General features: G+C 46.4%; 1 protein-coding gene across 4 annotated transcripts in view; it reads left to right on the top strand.

Annotated features, from left to right (window-relative positions):
• Positions 1-18,567, top strand: part of PHACTR4 (phosphatase and actin regulator 4) — a 91,426-nt gene that overhangs the window by 17,045 nt on the left and 55,814 nt on the right. For 3 of the 4 annotated variants that reach the window (XM_090056568.1, XM_090056569.1, XM_090056570.1), the window contains exon 2: positions 14,326-14,369. In XM_090056568.1, the coding sequence (XP_089912694.1) occupies positions 14,354-14,369 (16 nt within the window). In that variant the 5' untranslated portion in view covers positions 14,326-14,353. Of the gene's footprint in view, positions 1-14,325; positions 14,370-16,537; positions 16,611-18,567 lie in introns of all 4 variants that reach the window. The other variant, XM_090056571.1, reaches the window with a different exon arrangement.

Below are 18,567 nucleotides of genomic sequence, written 5' to 3'. Positions count from 1 at the left end.
TCTTTCTGGGCAGAGAAATACAGGGTTTCCTCTTGTGCCTCAGTGTAATATGAAGTGTAACCAACACTTTCTGGAGGGTGTGGCAAGGCCTTATTTGCACACTGGCTCTTTTCGTGATCTGGCCGTTTTGGCTTCTCCTTGCCTGCTATACTGCATATCCGTAGTGGTATCGATTGCATCTGGGGTAAAAGAAAATCTAGGCGACTCTCTCTGCTCTGTTTCTGCTGCAGTCAGAAGTGGAGAATTGTGGGTTTGCTTCTACATGGTGCCATCCTGTGCACGAGAGCTGGCTGACCTGGTTCCCAGGACGTGGCAAGCCTGGCGTGTGTAGACACTAAGCACCGCCTGGCAAGCAGAGTTGATCACTCTGTCCTTCGCTTAGAAGCCAGGTGTTAATGAAATACCGTGCCTGGATGCAAACGGTTTGGAGCGGACTCTGCTAATGCTTAGGGAGAATCAGATGATAAGGTTGTAAAAGAGGCAACGTGCCGTGCTCTGCTGCCATTACTGGGTTATGCAGAGTGAACATCTTGCTATCCTGGAAGTGGCACGGGGTAGGGGTGCTTGGGAACCGCAGCCTGTTTGCAATGCTCTGACAATTTTGGCTGAACTAAGTCTCAACACAGGCAGCCAGCTTGACGTGGTCTGAGGGCGGGAATGGAACAATTTTGGAGTGGAAACTGTGGTTTCAGATAAAATGGTCTATCCAGTCATCACTTGAGAGCCAGTGCCACGGCATTCGGATGTGTACCCAGCCACTGTATTTTCACTGAGTTTGACGAACATGGAAACCACAAAACTGAGGCTAGTGTGGTTTGTGCAAGTTACCCCAGAAGTAAATATGCAGCCCTCCTATTATGCACACGTTGGGTGCACGCTGTCGTGTCATGCAGGAGTGCACAGGATGTAGCCCAAAGGGCACATGTAGCCCACACGATCCTGAAGCACAGCTGAGTAATAGGAGGTTGTGGATGGATGTACAGCTGCAGATTTTCATTGCTGGTGTCATCAAACCAAGACATTTCTTGCATATGGAGGCAGACGAAAGGGTGAGTAAACACTGGGGTTGTGAGTGCAGTTTCCAAAGTACGCATGCACATAAAACTGATTTTTGGCAATTCGAATGCAGCCTTCAGGTTCCTGGTGAGCTGTGTGTGCGATCACCCTGTTTCAAAGGCAAAAGGTTCCTTCCGAAATGGCAGATCTTGCCTTTGTTCCAGTGACAGACAAGGTTCTTGGTTAAAATGTGCTGTCTTTTATTAGACCAATTAAATTGCTGGAAAAATTGTTCTTTCATAGATTTCATAGACATTAGGGCTGGAAGGGACCTCGGGAGATCATCGAGTCCAGCCCCCGCCCAAAGGGCAGGAAGTCAGCTGGGGTCATAGGAACCCAGCAAGATAAGCATCCAATTTGCTCTTGAAGGTGTTCAATGTAGGGGCTTGAACCACCTCCGCTGGCAGACTGCTCCAGACCTTGGGGGCTCGGACAGGAAAGAAATTCTTCCTTATGTCCAGCCTGAAACGGTCTCGCAGGAGTTTGTGACCGTTCGACCTCGTCATCCCTTGGGGCGCTCTGGTGAACAGATGTTCCCCCAGATCCTGTTGGTCACCCCTGATAAACTTGTAGGTGGCCATCAGATCACCCCTGAGCCTGCGCTTTTCCAGGCTAAAGAGTCCCGTGGCTCTCAGCCTGTCATCGTAAGGTCTGTTTTCCTGACCTCTGATCATGCGCGTGGCTCTCCTCTGGACTCTCTCCAGCTTCTCCACATCCTTTTTGAATTGTGGAGCCCAAAACTGGACGCAGTACTCCAGCTGCGGCCTCCCCAAGGCCGAGTACAAGGGGAGAATGACGTCCCGGGATTTGCTCGAGAAGCATCTCTGGATGCACGCCAGCATTTTGGTCGCTTTACTAGCCGCAGCATCACATTGCAGGCTCATGTTCATCTTGTGGTCAATGATGACCCCCAAGTCTCTTTCTTCTGTAGTGCTAGCCAGCGTAGCACTGCCGAGCCTATAAGGATGCTGCAGGTTTTTCCTCCCAAGGTGGAGAACCTTGCATTTTTCGGTGTTAAACACCATCAGGTTCTCGTCTGCCCATTTGCTGAGCTTGTCCAGGTCAGCCTGGATCACTGGCTTATCTTCTGGCTTTGCAAGCTTTTGAGCACAAACACCCTTCTTTAGGCGTAGGGAAAGTCTGCTCGTTTGTGCGCGCTCTCCTGGGTAGAGCAGAAGCCACTATGCAAAATGCACAATGAGAAAATGCAAATGTGTGGCGGAGGATTGGCAGCCATGGGAGAGGGTAGGTGTGAGATGGGTAGGTGGGGAGGGGAAGAAGAGTGGGGATATTGAACTGGTGATGGAGTGTAGCTTATAAAATGTAGAGAGGTTACCTGGGGTTATCAGATGACTGGCAGGTTATAATATGCCATAAATCCAATGTCTGTCTTTAGTCCGTGATTTTTTGTATCCAGACTTGTGAAGTGAAGTTCGTAGGCTTGTCTAAGAAAAGTGTTTTGTAGATATCCTTGGAGGATTAGAACTGAGAGACTGGGGAGAGAGGGTTGTCTTGTGAGAAGCGTGTACCCACAGGTCACTGGGGATTTTTATTTGATAGATTTCCGGTGTGCGTTCATTCTGGTATACAGTTTTTTTTAGTTTTTCCTACATATTTTCCATCGGGGCATTCAGTGCACTGAATGAGATGTATAACATTTCTGGAGGTGCAGGTGTAAGATCCAGGAGGGGTGATGGGTCTGTTGTGGGGTGTAGTTATCGTGGGGGTGGTGGAGATGAGTTGGCAGGTTTTACATTTCTGATCCTGGCCTGGTCTGGATGCACTCGCTGCGTTTTGGACCATAGGAAGTTTTCTTCTGGGGATGAGGTTGGTGAGGTTCGGTGCTTGTTTAAAGGCTAGGATGGGTGTTGCAGGGATGCACTCGACAGTTGAGTGCATCACTGAAACGGTTCCAGTAAAGCACTTAACATTAACTGGAAATGAAGGCAAGGGGGGGAAAACATCTGGCCTGTATTTCATGGGGCAGGGGAATACTTGCTGCAGCTGTAAATGAGAAAAATTACCTTTCTAAGATAAGCGTGCTGCATATGAAATTGCCTTTTCAGAATACAGTAAGGGGCAATTATGTTCTGCTGGAATGGATCTTGTGCACTTGAACCTTGTCGAAAATACGATTTAAGGGGAGGGGGGGTGCTAGATCAAACTGGTGAGGGTGATCTAACTCCTTCAAACCCAGGTGAGCTGTCGTGCTGGTCAAGTTGAAAAGACTAGAGGGGTTTTGGGGGTGTTGGTTGTAGTTGTGTTGGTCTAAGGACAAGGCAGACAAGGTTTTTTGGGTAAATCAGGTATCTTTTATTAGGCTATTTAAATAGTTGGAAAAATTGTTCTTTGCAAGCGGTCAGGTACAAACACCTTCTTCAGAGGTGCAGTTGAATCCAGCCATTTCAGAAGCTGGGCTGATTTTTCTTTACCTATTTGCAACAGCACTTCTGTGACCTGAAGAAGCGTGTTTGTACCCGAAAGCTTGCCAAGAACAATTTTTCCAAGTATTTAGCTAGGCTAATAAAAGATGTATCACGTCTACCCAAAGACCCTTGTCTGCTTACAGGGGCTTTGGACGCTGGGTATAAAATGCATCCGTGACATGTGATATGTGGGCTGGCCTGTGCATGCGGGTCAAGCTAGGGCAGTGGCATCAGAGGGCACCTCCAGGGATTTCTAGTACAGGAAATGCTGGGGGTAATGTGCTGAGTGACATTTTTCAATTGGTTTTTAGTGCATAGTTGGTGCAGTTAAAGTTAACTGGTCAGTGCTTTGATTTTTTGCATAGATTATCCCTAACGATCCAGCAGGTGTGTACGTGGGAACTGATACCTCCGCGGTCCTGGTAGGAGTTCTGGTTCTGATGAGCTCTGCAGACCTCCAGTTTCCCCGTGCTCTGACTTGATACTCCTTATTTCTGCGCGGTGCTATGCTCGGCTTTTAAACTGCTGCCTGCTACCTTCGTTTTAGGAGTAGCAGCAAGTGGGACCTATAACCCTCGCCACCTCCGTCAGGTGGGTCGAGGACAGCGTTGGTACCGTGCTATGCAAGAGTGCGCCAAGTCATGTGGCTGCTCAAAGAGGTGGGATTTGAGCTTCCAAGCAAATCCTAGGAAGCCCTGCTTCCTGTGTTGCTGCAGTCTGCATTGTTGTTTGAGAAGATCGGGCTATTTTAGATGGGAGCGTGACATGTAAAAATCAGTATGTTATCTGGCTGCATATTGATGTTGAATCTGAAATGGGGCGTGTTGGTCTTCATGTTTCAGGCATGCCAGTTGTAGCCGTGCTGGGCTGCAGGCAAAAGGAATCCGAACTCTTGGTAGAGATGATATCTTTTATTAGATCAACTAAATATTTGCAAAAAAGGGCAAATAAAGACTTTATTTATTTATTTTTTGCAAATATCTAGTTGGTTTAATAAAAGATATCGCTTCTACGAAGAGTTCTGAGTCTTAATGTTTGTGCTATACCTCTTAGCATATGCATTCCTCTTAAGTCTTTCAAGGCACTCTGGTTTTTAAGTACTTTTCAGGCCCGTAGGAATGGGTGGCTAGAGAAGAAATCCAGCACAGGGTGCCATTTTACAGAAGGTATTTCCTGATCATGTATTAACAGTTGGTTTCCTTTGTGCTTCTTATCACGGCACTGATTGATTGATTTATACAACCTGTGCTCAGGTGGAGGGCTGGGCTCCGGCTCGAGGATTTCGGAGGCTGGGCTGATTTTTCTTGGCCTGTTTGTAACGGCACTCCTGCGTGTCCCAGCCGCACCTCCGAAGCGCCGGTGGCTCGTTTCTGAGTTTGTACTGTTGGGACTTGCAACCCGGGGGTGAATTTTGTGCTCTTTGGAAACGGGAGGGGGATGAAAGCGCGACTTCGATTTTGGGCAAAGAACTGCCCTGAAATATTTATCCAGTGGCGTTTAGTTACAAAGCAGCGAAGCGGCCGTTGACAATCTGGAGGGGCCGTGCTGTACCGTTACGGTCGGCTGTGCAGAAGGGAAGAGGGAACGTCACATAGGATACCTGGTCGTCTGCGCGGAAACGTGTTAAATCTGTCTCTTTCCCTTCCTCTTGCTTTGGGCCTGCCACATCCGTTCAGGACAGGGATGACACCCAGGAGCTAGGTGGTTTCCTAACACAAGTGTATCCCAGCGTGGTTTTCCAGGGAGAGCAGGAGTTACTGGGTAGCTCTTACGGCCACCCTGAGATCCTTGAGTAGCAGATCGCAGCATCTTCACGCACGTTCATGATTTTCTTTCCACAGCTTGAGCTTGTTGGCACTTTTGGTTCTGATTTCTGAATGTTTCTTTAAGTTACTCATATGTTTCTTGCTCTGTTTTTTTGCTCTGTTGAAAAGAATTTAACCTTGCTGTATGCGGGTGTTTTCTTTGAGCATTGTGATTTGCGTATGCTGCGCAGGTTAAGCTTCCGCAGCCGTCAGCTTAATCCTCCTCTGTTATGAAATACTTTTCCCCACTAAAAACGTCTGTTTTTACCACCTGTTTGTCCATCCATCCCTAAATAAAATAAATAATAATAAAAAAAAAAAATGAATAAAACAAAGCACACAAATAAATACATAAATAAATTTAAACGCGTAATAAAATAGATGAATAAATTAATAAAATAAAGCTCACAAATAAATAAATAAATATATTTAAACCATAAAATAAATGAATAAAATATGTACTAAAGTAAATACATAAATGAATAAAATAAAACGCATAAATAAATTTAAACGCATAATGAAATAAATGAATAAATAAAATAAATGTAAACGCATAATACATAAAAACAAATAAAATACATGCAGTGAACACAATAAAACACAGTAACAAAGTAATAAAATAAAAAATACAATGCATAATAAATGCATCGATAAAACAAAATTAATGAAGCAACATGCATAATATATAGATAAAATCAAATCAGTACAACAAAATGCATAATAATTAAAAAGATAAAATTAAAATAAAGGCATAATAAATACAGATGAATGAAAATCAGTAAATTAAAATGAAAATAAAACTAATAAAAATCAATTAAATAAAAAAATAAAATCAATAAAAATAAATAACATGAATAACAGAAAATAAAATTGCATAACAATGAAATAAATTAACATGGGACTTGAAGAACCTGGTGCACTCGGTCTCACGTGTCGTCTCGGATCGCTCTTGTGCTTTGCAGGTTGTGCCTCCGCCTCAGTTTGTTAGAGAGGCTTTTCTAGATCTGCTCAAGAGACTTTAATGTTTTTCAGTTTCCTTCTCAGTCAGAAGAAGGACACATGGAGAGACTGTTGATGGATTTAAATGATCCTTTGACTACGGGTCAAAAATTTATTTCATACTTCTTGGGCAGAAATCATTTGCCCTGCGGTGCTTTGTAAAGCCTTTCCTGTCTAGATCAATAACTAGTTCACGTGCCCTCCTGGCTGGTGTCCATCTCCAGTACGCCGTGCAGATCTGTGGTAGTGCAGAAATGGGACATTGATTGTGTCCCAGTAACTCTTGAAGCCAGTGAGACCTGAACTAGGGTATAGCCTGCACTTGTGTCGGTACCTCCGTTGCATGAGTCCCACACAACCGCTGGCGTTAGTGTAGCGGGGGTGGAAGAAGCCTGGAGCTACCTCTTGCTCAGTGGTTTCTCCTGGAAGAGATTCAGGGTTTATTTCCATCGTGAGCTTTTTTGGAATAGCTATTTTTGGTCGGCTTCCTGCACACATGGTCTTATTCTGGAGTCCTTATCTAGAAATAAGGATCAGCGCATTCACACAGGAGTAATTTAGCTTCACTCTGCAATATTGTTCGGGAGTAAGAGCACCAACTCCTGGAAGCTAATGAGGAAAAGCTAGTGTTTAATTTCACATCCTACCTTTTAATGCCGTTAACTTCCTGCTCTAGGCTTCTCCTTAAATTACAGTGGCAGGAGAGTGTACAGGGAAATTTATACTGCTGTCATTGTTTCCTAGGTAAATCCAGAACCTCAGCCTCCGAGATGATTAATTCTGTCATTCATCAGCCCCAAATCCTTATGCATGCTTCAGAAAGTATTAAATGGAAAATTTTGATCGATTTATAAAGTGAGCTAGTGACAAATCTGACAGTACTGCCAGCTAACCAAGAGTCTGGAAAGGAGATCGAGGGTTAATTTTGTGTTGTTCTGTCCTTTTAAGTGTTGATTTCTTATTTCAAGACTTGGTCTATGTGGCTGGTGCCGTGAACTGGAACACGTGTGCACTGCAACTGCTGGACAAGGGAAATTGGTTTTTTGTTTTTTTTGTTTTTTGATGGAGACATCCAAAAGCTTGTCGTCTTGATAGGTATGAGCAAAATCTGGTTTGTTTAAAGTGGAATTGTACGCAGCTAGAATCCACTGTGTGTATTTGGCTTATAAATTGAATAAGCCATTCGACACTCCCAGCACGCTGTGCGAATCCCCTGCAGCGTACCTACTAGAAATGGCCCATGTACAAGGCCCTTTACTTTCCGTGATGTGCTGTGCACTAAGCCCTAGCTGCTGTCTAGCGCTTTTCATGAGATCTCAAAGTGTTCTACTGAAGAGGCTGGAATCAGTATTCCCATTTTACAGTCGACACAACTGAGGTGTAGAGGGAGGACATTACTTGCCCAAGGCTGCCTAGCAGGCCAGACCAGAGACCGAGCTTGGTTCTTGCAAACTCCAGTTCAGTGCTCCTTCCAGCATGTGCTGTTAAGTAGTTTCTCTTAAGCTGGTGTTGGTTGTATGGCGAAAACCAGGATCTAAAATCCATTGGACCAGCGAGTGGGAATGCAAACACCTTTCGGTTCAGAGCTGATTTGATCACCTTTGTGTTATCGTGCCACCCACAGGTAGCTGCTGTGCTGCTGAAAGGCGATGTGTGTCGTTTGCATAGGAAGTCAGTGATCGGACTGATCTGTTGTGGAAGTGCTGGCTTAACATTTGGTGCAACTTGCATCGTTTTCAGGTTTCTAAAGCCTGGTTCCTCTGGCTGTTGGACTGGTGCGTGTTGGTGTGTAGCACTCGGGTGCCTCTCGGGTTTACGGTAGCAAGCGCAGCCAGATGTGCTCTTGGCATCTAAGACCCTGCTGTTAAGAACTCCATCCCATCCCCAAAACTTGAACGTGAGGTGCAGATGTGCCTGTTTAAGTGCTCTGAGTTCCCTTAGGTCGGAAAGTTTTTAACTATCAGGTTCTGGTGACTGGATTTGTATTATTGTCAGTGTAGGCTTGGAGGAGGGGAGCACTGCATCGGCAGCCAACCTCCACCTAGAGCAGGGGCGGGCAATTATTTTGGGCAGAGGGCCGCTTACTCAGTTTTAGCAAGCCATTGAAGGCTGCGTGACAGGCAGCCCAGGGCAGATTAATATTAATTTTCTAAACTTTTTAGGGGCTCCATGGGCTGGATTGAATGGCCTGGTGGGCTGCATCTGGCCCCCGGGCTGCATTTTGCCCACCCCTGACCTATAGCTTCCCTACCATGTTGTGTCTCCGCTGACAGCTCCTCCCTCTGTTGTTAGATTATGTGAAACTATCCCAGTGTCCTCGTATGTGGCTAGGCATACCAGGGGGCAAAACTACGTGGTTTGAGAGATGTAATCCTGAAGATAAAATGCCAGTGTGGAGCAGTACCGTCAACGCTGCCTGCGGAGGATCCTTTGAATCCAGGGGGAGGACGGACACGGCAACATTTAGCATCCTTTTGCAAGCAAACCCCTCGAGCATCAGGACCTCAACTTTGCTGGACCAGCCACCTCATCTGGGTGTCTGGCTCCAGACTCCTGCAGCAAGCTTTGTTCTCCCAGCTCAGTTGAAGCATGCGCTCAAGAGGAAGGCAGAGGAGGCGTTACAAGGATGTTCTCGAGGCCAGCTTGAAAAAATGCACCATCAATAGCAACTCATGGGCGATTATCGCCCAAGACCGCCCCAAAGAGAGGAAGAGTTTGTTGCAAGGATCTCAGTACTTCGAAACTTTGCAATGACCACGAGAGATGGAAAAATGGGAGCGGTGGAAAGTCTTGCAGACCGAACCAAGAACCCAGAGCCACCCACCCCGCGTGGAAACGTGCCTGAGCTGCAGCAGAGGCTGATCCCGGGTTAGCCTCATCAGCCATCTTCACCCCTACAGATGAGACGAGCATGGAAGACCATCATCCTCGACTGCAAGGAATTGCCCAGGATGCTGATTTCCAGTGGTTTGTCCATTGGCTTCTAGCAAACTGCCTCCCTTTCCACGCATTAGGCTTGCCTCTGTGCACCAATGCCAGACGTTGTCTCCGGGGAGTATTCGATGCTGCTGAGCTACTCGCCTTTGTAGGGCAGAATTTTAATGTTGTTTTCTCTGTGTTTAATCTTACAGCTGGCAGATTAATTGAGTTATTACAGCCCCTTCCCGTGAGGGCTGTGCATGGTGCGCCGTGGGCAGCATATCTGAGCATGATGCAAGTTATCTCAGCCTTGCAAAAACCTCCTCGCCCGCCTTCCTGTCACGTGCAACCAATTGGCAAGGGAGCGAGATGTCATTCGTTTAGTCACCGCTTGCATAGGAGCGGATGGGCGAGCGGATCTAATGCTTCGGCTGGCAGTTTTTTCTTGTCGCGCTCTTTTTTTTTTTTTTTTTTCTTGCAAGGCTGAATTATCTGCTGTTGGGGGCTAATGCAGTGAGGAGGGCTAGTTGAACGTCTTAACCCCAAGCTGTAGGATGAGACCTTGGAAGCTGCCTCGGACCTCTACGCAGCGTCGAGCGAGTCACTTGGTCTCCGTGCCTCAGTTCCCCTGCTAGCTGCAACCCTTTCCTCTCCCCATTGTCTTGCAAATGTATTTAGTTCTTCCAGGAAGGGGCAGTCTCTTACTTGTGTTTGTCCAGTACTTCATGCAGTGGATGTTGTATGGCACCTCTGGCCACTATCAGAATATAAATACCTTTTAAAATCAGCGTGGTGTGTATTGTAGCGTAAAGCCTGTGATTGAGCTAGCAACACTTAGTTAACGTGTCTGTCGGCACCGCATCAATTGCAAGTGAATCCCTCTGTGGGTGGACCCGGTTGTTATTTGAGAGAGCAGGCTTCTTTGGTAGTATTAACATTTATTAAAAGGTGCTGTTCAGCTTAATGATGTTGCTGTGATTGTGTCTTTCATTAGCTACCGCGATCCATATCGAAGCAAAGCCCTACTTGCCAGGATATTACCTGTTTTCACGGCTTCCTATCATGGCAGGTTGCTAGTGCATCACTACAAGCTTTTATGTGAGCTTCAGTGTGTAAAAAATTGATACTATACCATGGGGGCAAAGAGGCAAAATTTGCAGCTATCAGAATGCCTTTGGTTAGTCAAGGCTGGAGGCAGTTGTGAGCCCTCCGACGGTCCGGACCCAGTTAAATGAATGGGCAATGCGAGGCAGAGCGGACTCGCTGACCATTGGAAACTAACCTGGGTCAGGGGGAACAATTTAAACTGCTTGTGCTATGGTCTAAACTCCCAATGTCAGCTCGAGGGGAAAAATAACTGAGCATCGGTTGCAGAAGGAAGACTCGGGATTACAGCAGAGCATGTTAAGATGCATAAGGAATAAAGTGGAGAACCGTGAAAATGGTGCAGAGCTATTATAAATCAGTTATGCCCTCCTATGCATGACACGACCATCTCCAAATGGTTCTTGCATAATAAGAGGGGTTCAGAAAGGGCTGATGGGAGCAAGACGCCTGCATAAACTGATTAGAAGAGACTGACTCCCGATGATTTGCTAAGGTCCCTTCTGACCCAAGCATCTCTGGAAGACTGAAGCAACTTTATCTTGGAGAAACCCATTAAGAGGGGATGTAATACAATAATTTCCTAGACAAGGAGGACGTGCTCCATTTACCCGGATTCATAACGCAATAACAAGGGCAGCCAATAACGTTGCAAGGTGGTGCATTTAAAACTGATTTAAAAAAAACAAACCTTTTCCATTCAACATACAATTGAACCTCATAGCTACAGGGTGTCATTGAATAGTTGGTTTCTAAAAGTGATGCAACACTTCTGGAGAGCAAGATTGTCCAAAAAAACCCGAACAAACCCAGCAAGACAAACCATGTCTTAAGGACTGTATATGCAGTGGCTAAGGCAACCTCTGACTTTTAGAGGAGGAGGCATTTTCCCTTTGGGGCACTTTTTATGTCTTTTCACAGAGCTCGAATAATTTTGGTAGGAAACCTGCGTCTTTTGACTTGTGGAACAGGCTGAAAGACCCGGGCACCAAAGATGCGAGGTGTGCCCACTACTGCAGGACTGCCATAGGAAAGGTGATAAAAGCTATGCTATATATCCTCTCGCCATTCACGGCTGGCCGTGGGCCCTTGACCATCAGCCTGCGGTAGCAGCCCTTGTGCGCTCCCAAACTTTGAGCCCTGCTGTTGCAGTTCAGTGATAGAGTCCTTGTCTGGCTTAGTGAGACCCAGGTTTGATTCCCAGATGTGCATGTAAATACAGCTGTCGGGGTATCAAACATCTGGACTTGGTCTGACCTCAGTGGTCTGTAGGGGGCAAGGTCTGGGCAGCCTCCACCCCTCCATGCTCCTGCCCAGGCAAACGTGTTGAAGGTCCTGGTGACCTCTCATGCATACGCCATGATCCAGACGGCACAACTGTTGCCTACTAGATTATTTTAGGACTGTCTTTCTGCAGAAGTCCTTCTGAAGTAGTGGATGCTATTGGAGACAGGGAGCTCAACTAGCCGGACCGCTAATCCAGCCCACTAAGGCATTTCCTGGGTTTCTAAATTGAGGCATCCTATTCCCACTCACATAGTTGCATGGGAGATGCAGGAACTTCGGCATCCTGACCCAGCTGTAGCAGTAGACCTCTGTGCCCTTCCCTACCACGTTGTCTTCTGCAGAATAAGAAGACGATTTTTGCCTCTCTGCTTTAGTGTTGTGCTAGGGAGAAGCCTCTCCTCTTCAGGCTAATGTGACTTCCAGCCGTGCTCGTCTGCGGCAGATGTCCTTGGAGTGCAGGCGCTTGGCAATCGGTGGGGCGAGCGCTTGAAGAATTAGTATTCCAATCACAAATGTGCCCTTTGTAGTAAACAGATCTCAGGGAGCAGAGCCAATGCAGAAGCGTCCTTGAAAGGGAAGAGAAAGCAACATCCCTTGGGGAGTGGTGGCGGGAGGGCGGCTGTTTGTCTGACGATGCCCGAGTCGGGAGGGGGCCGTCTCCATTCCTCTCCTGCCTTCGGAGACTGTAGGTATGGAGGCTTGATCTACAGATGTTCTCTACTGTGCCAGCTGAGCTGTGGGGGGATGACGACCCATCCGGTTTGCGGGGGAAGGAGGGTGTAAACCAGCCGGGCTGTCCCTGGTGGGAAGCTGCGTGTGCAGTTCATTCGAGCTCTTGTTTTCTGTCCTTCCAGGTAGTGTCCTCTCCGCCGAGCCCAGCGAGAGCGCGCTTTTGTACCGGTGCTAGCGGGCAGCCTCGGCTGGAATTGCTGCAGAGATGGCGATCTGGAGCCAGGGGACTGACTAACAAAGTGTTTAGCGTGCTCTGCCCTGTTTAGGCCTTGGTGTATTCTGCTTGCTGGGTAGGAGGTGCTATTTCCTATCCTGATACTGTGCTCTCGCCACCCCCGCTCTATGGGTCAGAACGGCTCCAACAGGGAGCTGGGCCCTGGGCTCTGCTGCGGTTTCCCTTGTTCGTGGTGGATTGATTTTCCTGTTGAAGGGCACTGCTGGAACGGCATCACAGAGCATAAGTAGTTTGGCTCTTTAGACCAAGCATAGCATCATAGAAAATGAGGGGTCAAGGGACTGCAGGAGGTCACATCCAGCCCAGCCCCCTGCTCCAAGCAGGACCCGCCCCAACTACATCATCCCAGCCAAGGCTTGGTCTACCCAAGTCCTTTAAACCTCCGAGGATGGAGACTCCCCCACCTCTCTGGGTAACCCCTTCTAGTGCTTCACCTCCCTCCTAGTGAGAGTTTTTCCTAATATCCAACCTCAGCTTTCCTCGCTGCAACTTCCCTGCTCCTCAGTTCAGGGAAGTTCTTGCAGTACCTTGTGAAAACTCTCCTCCAGCCAAGGCGCCGTCTCCTTTGGTAATGCAGCCTTGTGCGGCTTCATGCACCCTGTTGATGCTGCTGCACCTTGTGAGATCAAAAGCAAAAAAAAAAACAAACCCTTAAAGTGGAAAACCTCCTGGGATTTCTGATCAGTAAACTATTAGTGCTTCTTGGCTACCAGAGACCAAGGTGAAATGAGAGTATTTTTAGTTGGTTACTGCCGAAGGTTTGAGCAGAAAAGGCGGACGGTGGCTAAAAGCTGTCTTCTGGAAATCGCTTGTCTAGTTGGGTCCTGAGCTCACTGTGACTCTTGAAATACCTCTCTCCATACCTTTCATTCACTCCTGACTCTGGTTTTGTCATCAGTCCCTATGAATTTGTACTGTAAGCTCCTTTGAACAGAGACTCCAGCCTCTTAGTTTTGCACAGTGCCGGATTTAAGCTTAAGCTACTTAAGCTCCAGCTTAAGGCCTCACAATATGAGGGGCCTCTAAATAAGAAAAAAGAAAAAAGAAAAACTAGACATTTTCGTCCTAATATGACAAACATGGACATGTATATGGCTCCACGGTTCCTATGCATACAGAGTTCTGAAATTTGTGCAGAAATAACAATGATTCATCTTAAAATTTCGTGAAAATCCATTTTCATGGATTTTGTGCTTTATTTTTATCAAATGGGGCCTCTTAAGCTGGACGTAGTTTAGGGCCTCAGCGTGTCATAATCTGGTATTGGTTTTGTGCTTGTTTTTTTGTCCCACTGGCTGCATAGTTGCTTTTGCAGTCAGAGCACATTGTTGTGAAGGGACTTGGAAGTTGCATCTTAAACTTCTTCTTTTTTGAAATGTTGCATGCGTATTATTCTGGGTAGGACTGGTGGTGCACCTAGTACCAGGGTAAGGAGGTGAGGTTTTCTGGATGTTACAGACATTGAACCCATCCCATTTGGATTTGTAACATGTAATGTGTAGAAAAAATGATTGTTGTGCTGTAGTGATTATTTGAAGCTATCTGGGATTAATTTATCATGCTGGGGCTTCCCATTCTGTTACTGCAAATGACTCCTTCATCCCCAACCTTACCGAGTGGGACGTCGCCCAGGTTTTATGGGGATGTACGAAGACCTCTTCTGACAGTGAAGCTAAACTTAGGTGGTGCCTTTGGTAAAATGCAAGGTTTTCTTTTATCACCTTGTGCTTCAATTTTGGTTTTCCTCTTTCTTTTTTTACAGTTTTTCACAAAACGAGCGTACGAGAGAAATGGAAGATAACGCTGGTAAGTATTGTTCTGTTACTTTTATTATGAAATTGCTTATATTAATCTCTCTTCTCTTTGCCCTAGCTATCATGTATTTTTTTTTAAAGAAGTTTCCTTCATTTTGAGGCCTGCTGTAGGATAAGACTGTCAGAAAAGCCCTGGTTAGGCAGAAATGTTAATGTTATAGGAGAGACTAGACTAGGCTTCAAGTAAAAACATTGCCGATCTGGAATGGGTTTATTTACCAGATTTCACAGGCGAGAGATCAGAATTTGCTTCTGCATTCCTAAAGCACGTTATAAATTGGAGCACCTCCATTTTATAGCTGGGAGGAACAGGGTGTGTCTATATGTGCGTTTTAATGCGTATTAGCCTACTATAATGTGAATTAAAGCATCACAAAAAAGTGTGCTTTTGCTAATGCGCATTAAAATAGGCTAATGCGCCCTTTTCTAGTACCTCACAATGGAAGTACTAAATTTTAATGTGCATTAACAAAAGCGCATTAATGAACATGTAAACGTGCCCTCGGGGAAGTGATGCATCCAAGGCCAGACTGCAGGTCTGTGGAAGAGCAGGGATGAGATCGTTAGCTCCTAATGCCTAGTTCCATATTTATTTTCATAGATTGCAACAGGTGGGTTTCTTGCAAAAAAACCCAAGACTTGTAAAGTCACTTCAGGCACTACGTGACTTGCTTGGAGGTAAACTGATCTGTATCTTAGTTAAATCTAACCTGTGATACAAGTAGGATTTTGGCCACAATTAAAACCAGCTGACTTCTGGATAGAGTAAAGACTTTAATGGCACTTCATTCTAGCTTTTGCTTGAATGGCTGCAGATATGCTCCGAGTAGCCGGACGGCTGCTTTTCCTATGGAAACTGCTTTCTTGCGAGTATCTTATCTTCCCTGCTTTGTGAATAGTCTCTCGCTACAGGCACGTTCACCTTACCTCACTCTGAAATGGGAATAGAGGGTTGCCTTGCTCCATTGCTGCCAGCCAACAGGAGAAATTATGAATCGCTTGAGGTGAGGTCAGAGCAAATTCTTCTCAATTCGGCACTAGGGGAGGAGAAAACCCTTTTAAATTTCTGTCGTTAAATTCCATTTAAATGGCAGCCACGTATTTGGATAATTGGTGCCTGTGCTGAGCTATGATATAAGCTAAGTATCCAAGTTGCATGACCACAAAAAAACCGTCTGTGGATCGTGCTCGTCAAGGCAAACGGTGCCACCCTGAAACGGGTACGGCGCAGTCCTCAACTGTCTGGCATTTTGTGCCGCGAGGGCAGCAGCCTGTCACGGAGGCTAATTTAGGACTGTGGAAAATCGGTCTGTTGGATCTAATGGCCCAGCTGGAGCAGTGATGGCCCCCTACCTCTGCCAGGGCAGATGTGCAAATTGCTCGTCGCACTAATGTTCCCGGTGACAGGGGTTACTGCTGTGCCCTGTAATTAGTGAGCGTTTAATTTCTGGTGATCCTGCCCTGTGATTAGGCTCCTTTAGTGAAAAGAGAGCTGTGAATTTAGCTCGGGTTATAGGTGCTTAGTCGGCTGTGGATATGGAAGCCCTTCTTTTATCCACAAAGCACAGCTGAGACGGGGCCGGGGCTGGTATCTGCCATCCCAGCGGCGAGCTTCAGCTTGCACCGAAGGTGCTTCATGGGGACGACAGGGATGGATGTGTCACCATCTGATCAAACCATAGTTGCGAGCAGTTGCAGTTGCTAAGACTGCCAGTGACCAACTGTGTCCGAATGTCATAATCCATCATTGCCTGTCCCCTGGCAGTGGGGCTCGGACCTCAGACTCATTTCACCGAGGCCAGAAACCAACCCTCAAACTGCAGCCAGTTTAGCTTACTCCTGGGTTGAAAAAGTGATCTGAAGGTGAAAAGCTCCAGCTTTTTTTTTTTTTTTTTAAATATATTATCATTTTGCTGACCTGTTTTGTAGCATGACTCCTGTCCCTCCCAGCCCTGAACAAATTTCAGGGTGCGAACACAAACCAAAAGCACCTTTGTTGCACCAGGATTTCTTTTCCTATGTCTTGCTTCCATCAGTTGTGGAGCTCTACACGATAGTTTGCACTGCCCATGTCCGACACACTGGGCCTCTCACATGAGCGGTAGAATAAGCAGATGGGTCTTTTATTATCTATTTTTTAAAAATTACTTTGCTTTTAAGGAGGTTCATTCTCCAAGTGCTGCTAAGTTCAGGACTCGTGGGTTCTGTTCCCGGCACTGTGACCGGAGATGAGGTAAGGCTGAGCCGTGCGGAGGAGCTGTGCGACTAGCTGAAGTGAGGCTGACGCCCTTTGTTCTTCCAAAGCCTGGTGATGTGATGAACTTCTGTCCTTAACCAGTTGTATGTTAACCACGTTCACAATGTTGCATGGCTGGCTTGTGTTTCGACTGCATTGGCACGTGTTCAGAGCTGGTGCACTCCAAACTGCATTGCAACACGCCCCGGCGGCCGCTCGGGCCATACCGTTGATCGTGATTCCTGTGTAGTCTCTGGGCTTTGCTACCAACGTGCTAGATGGGGGAGCTCCTTTTGGCTGGCTGCCTTGGCTGTTGAACATTGGGATTGGCTGCTGTCTTCTGATTTTAATTCGTTTTCACTTCTAAAGGCTGCCCTGTGTGTATAGACAGTGATAGGAGAGTCTTTGGACTAATTGCGGGGCATTAAAGGCATATGGTGTTTTATTCTGGATTAATATTAATGGGTTTATCTGGACTTGTTGGAAAACCTGAGCTCTAATGAGGCAGAGAGGGAGGAATATAAATGCACAGAATAGCCTTGTAGGAACAGTACTAGTGGGTGAGCGATGGTGGGGAACCTGTCAAAGATGGGAAAGAGCTGTAGGAATGGACCCAGGATTTTGTGTAGGCACCAAGGTACTGCCATGATTGGTTTATCACTGTCTCGTGAAACGGGCGGGAACTTGCTGGCGTTCCCTTAGGTGTTGCCCAGTGGAGGAGGAGGAGAGGTGCCAACAAGTGGAACAAAATGTATAGGCAAGAAATGGTGGAGCAAGTTGTCTCCCTGAGAGAGCTTCCAGGATTGCATTTAAATGAGAGCTGCCAAGAAAAGTGACTTCAGAGTCCTCGGCCAGCTCTTCCTTCCCTCCCTCCGCCTGGGATCCTTCCTGCTGGTGCGTAGGGGTGAAGGATTGCCACCCTAACGCTCTGCAAACTGAATATAGATTTCTGCTGGTTGTTGCAGCTCACACATGGCAGTGTCCTGTCCAGTCCACTCTCCAGTCCCTCCTGCTCACAGATAACTTCCTTTCTTTGTTCTGGCCACGCTGCTCTGAGATCTTTAATACAGGGATCTCTTTTTTCCCCTCTGGCATTGAGCTCTAGAATAAGACCTTAAGAAATAAGTGATTTAAGTGTCTGAGGGGGCAGTGGGAATTTTGCCAAAAGCCCATGGTTATTTGGATACATTGCTATGGTGTTGGCGTGAAATAACGTGGGGACAAACCTTATATTCACTTGCCAATAACAATTGAACTGGTTATAGTTTAACAGTTGCATATAGGGCTCATCTGGTCCTTTTAAGCATTTGACTGGTGTGTGGGAAGCATCCCTGTTGGATCCACCTGCCTAACACTGTAGCCTGTAATTATTCTGATGTCAGCTTCTGCCTCCTTCCTCAGCAATTATTAGGATGAACTCCCTGTAGCTTTCCTGTCTCGACTGTGAGCCTGCCTTTCCTATCCTGCAAGGAGGCAATCATGATGTACTGTTCATCAAGCAGACAATACCTACCAGGATTGTATAATCTTGCACCTAAAAGCGGCTTCTTGTGCTCTGCAAGTGGCACTGCAGATGTTCAGTGTATTTATTTATTTATTTATTTATTGGGGGGGGTGGTAAGGGGAGCTTCTTTTCTGTTCCTTATTCAGGATCAACTTTCTCCTCTGTCCTTCTTGGCATACTGCTGTATCCTGTCTTTCCCAGCTTAAAGGATGCAAGAGGACAGGCAGCAAGGAATACATTTTCAAGTGTCTTCTATCAGCACCTCGTGCAAATTAATGAGCAATTAGTTTTGGAATCGTGCATCCTCAGGAATCGAGTGCAGTAAACATCTCTTGCTTTTGGAAGCTTAAACTCCCAAGACTAGTTAAAAAGGGGAGCTAGTTAGAGAGTCGAAACGCCCATGTGATTTTGGTTGCTCTGCCTCTGATTCTGTGCTTGATATTTGGCAAG

This window comes from Crocodylus siamensis, chromosome 7 (assembly GCF_052110815.1).
Source record: "Crocodylus siamensis isolate JL-2025a chromosome 7, ASM5211081v1, whole genome shotgun sequence".
NCBI lineage: Eukaryota > Metazoa > Chordata > Crocodylia > Crocodylidae > Crocodylus > Crocodylus siamensis.
The sequence above is the reverse complement of the archived record's forward strand: the minus strand, read 5'-3'. Positions and strand labels throughout refer to the sequence as shown.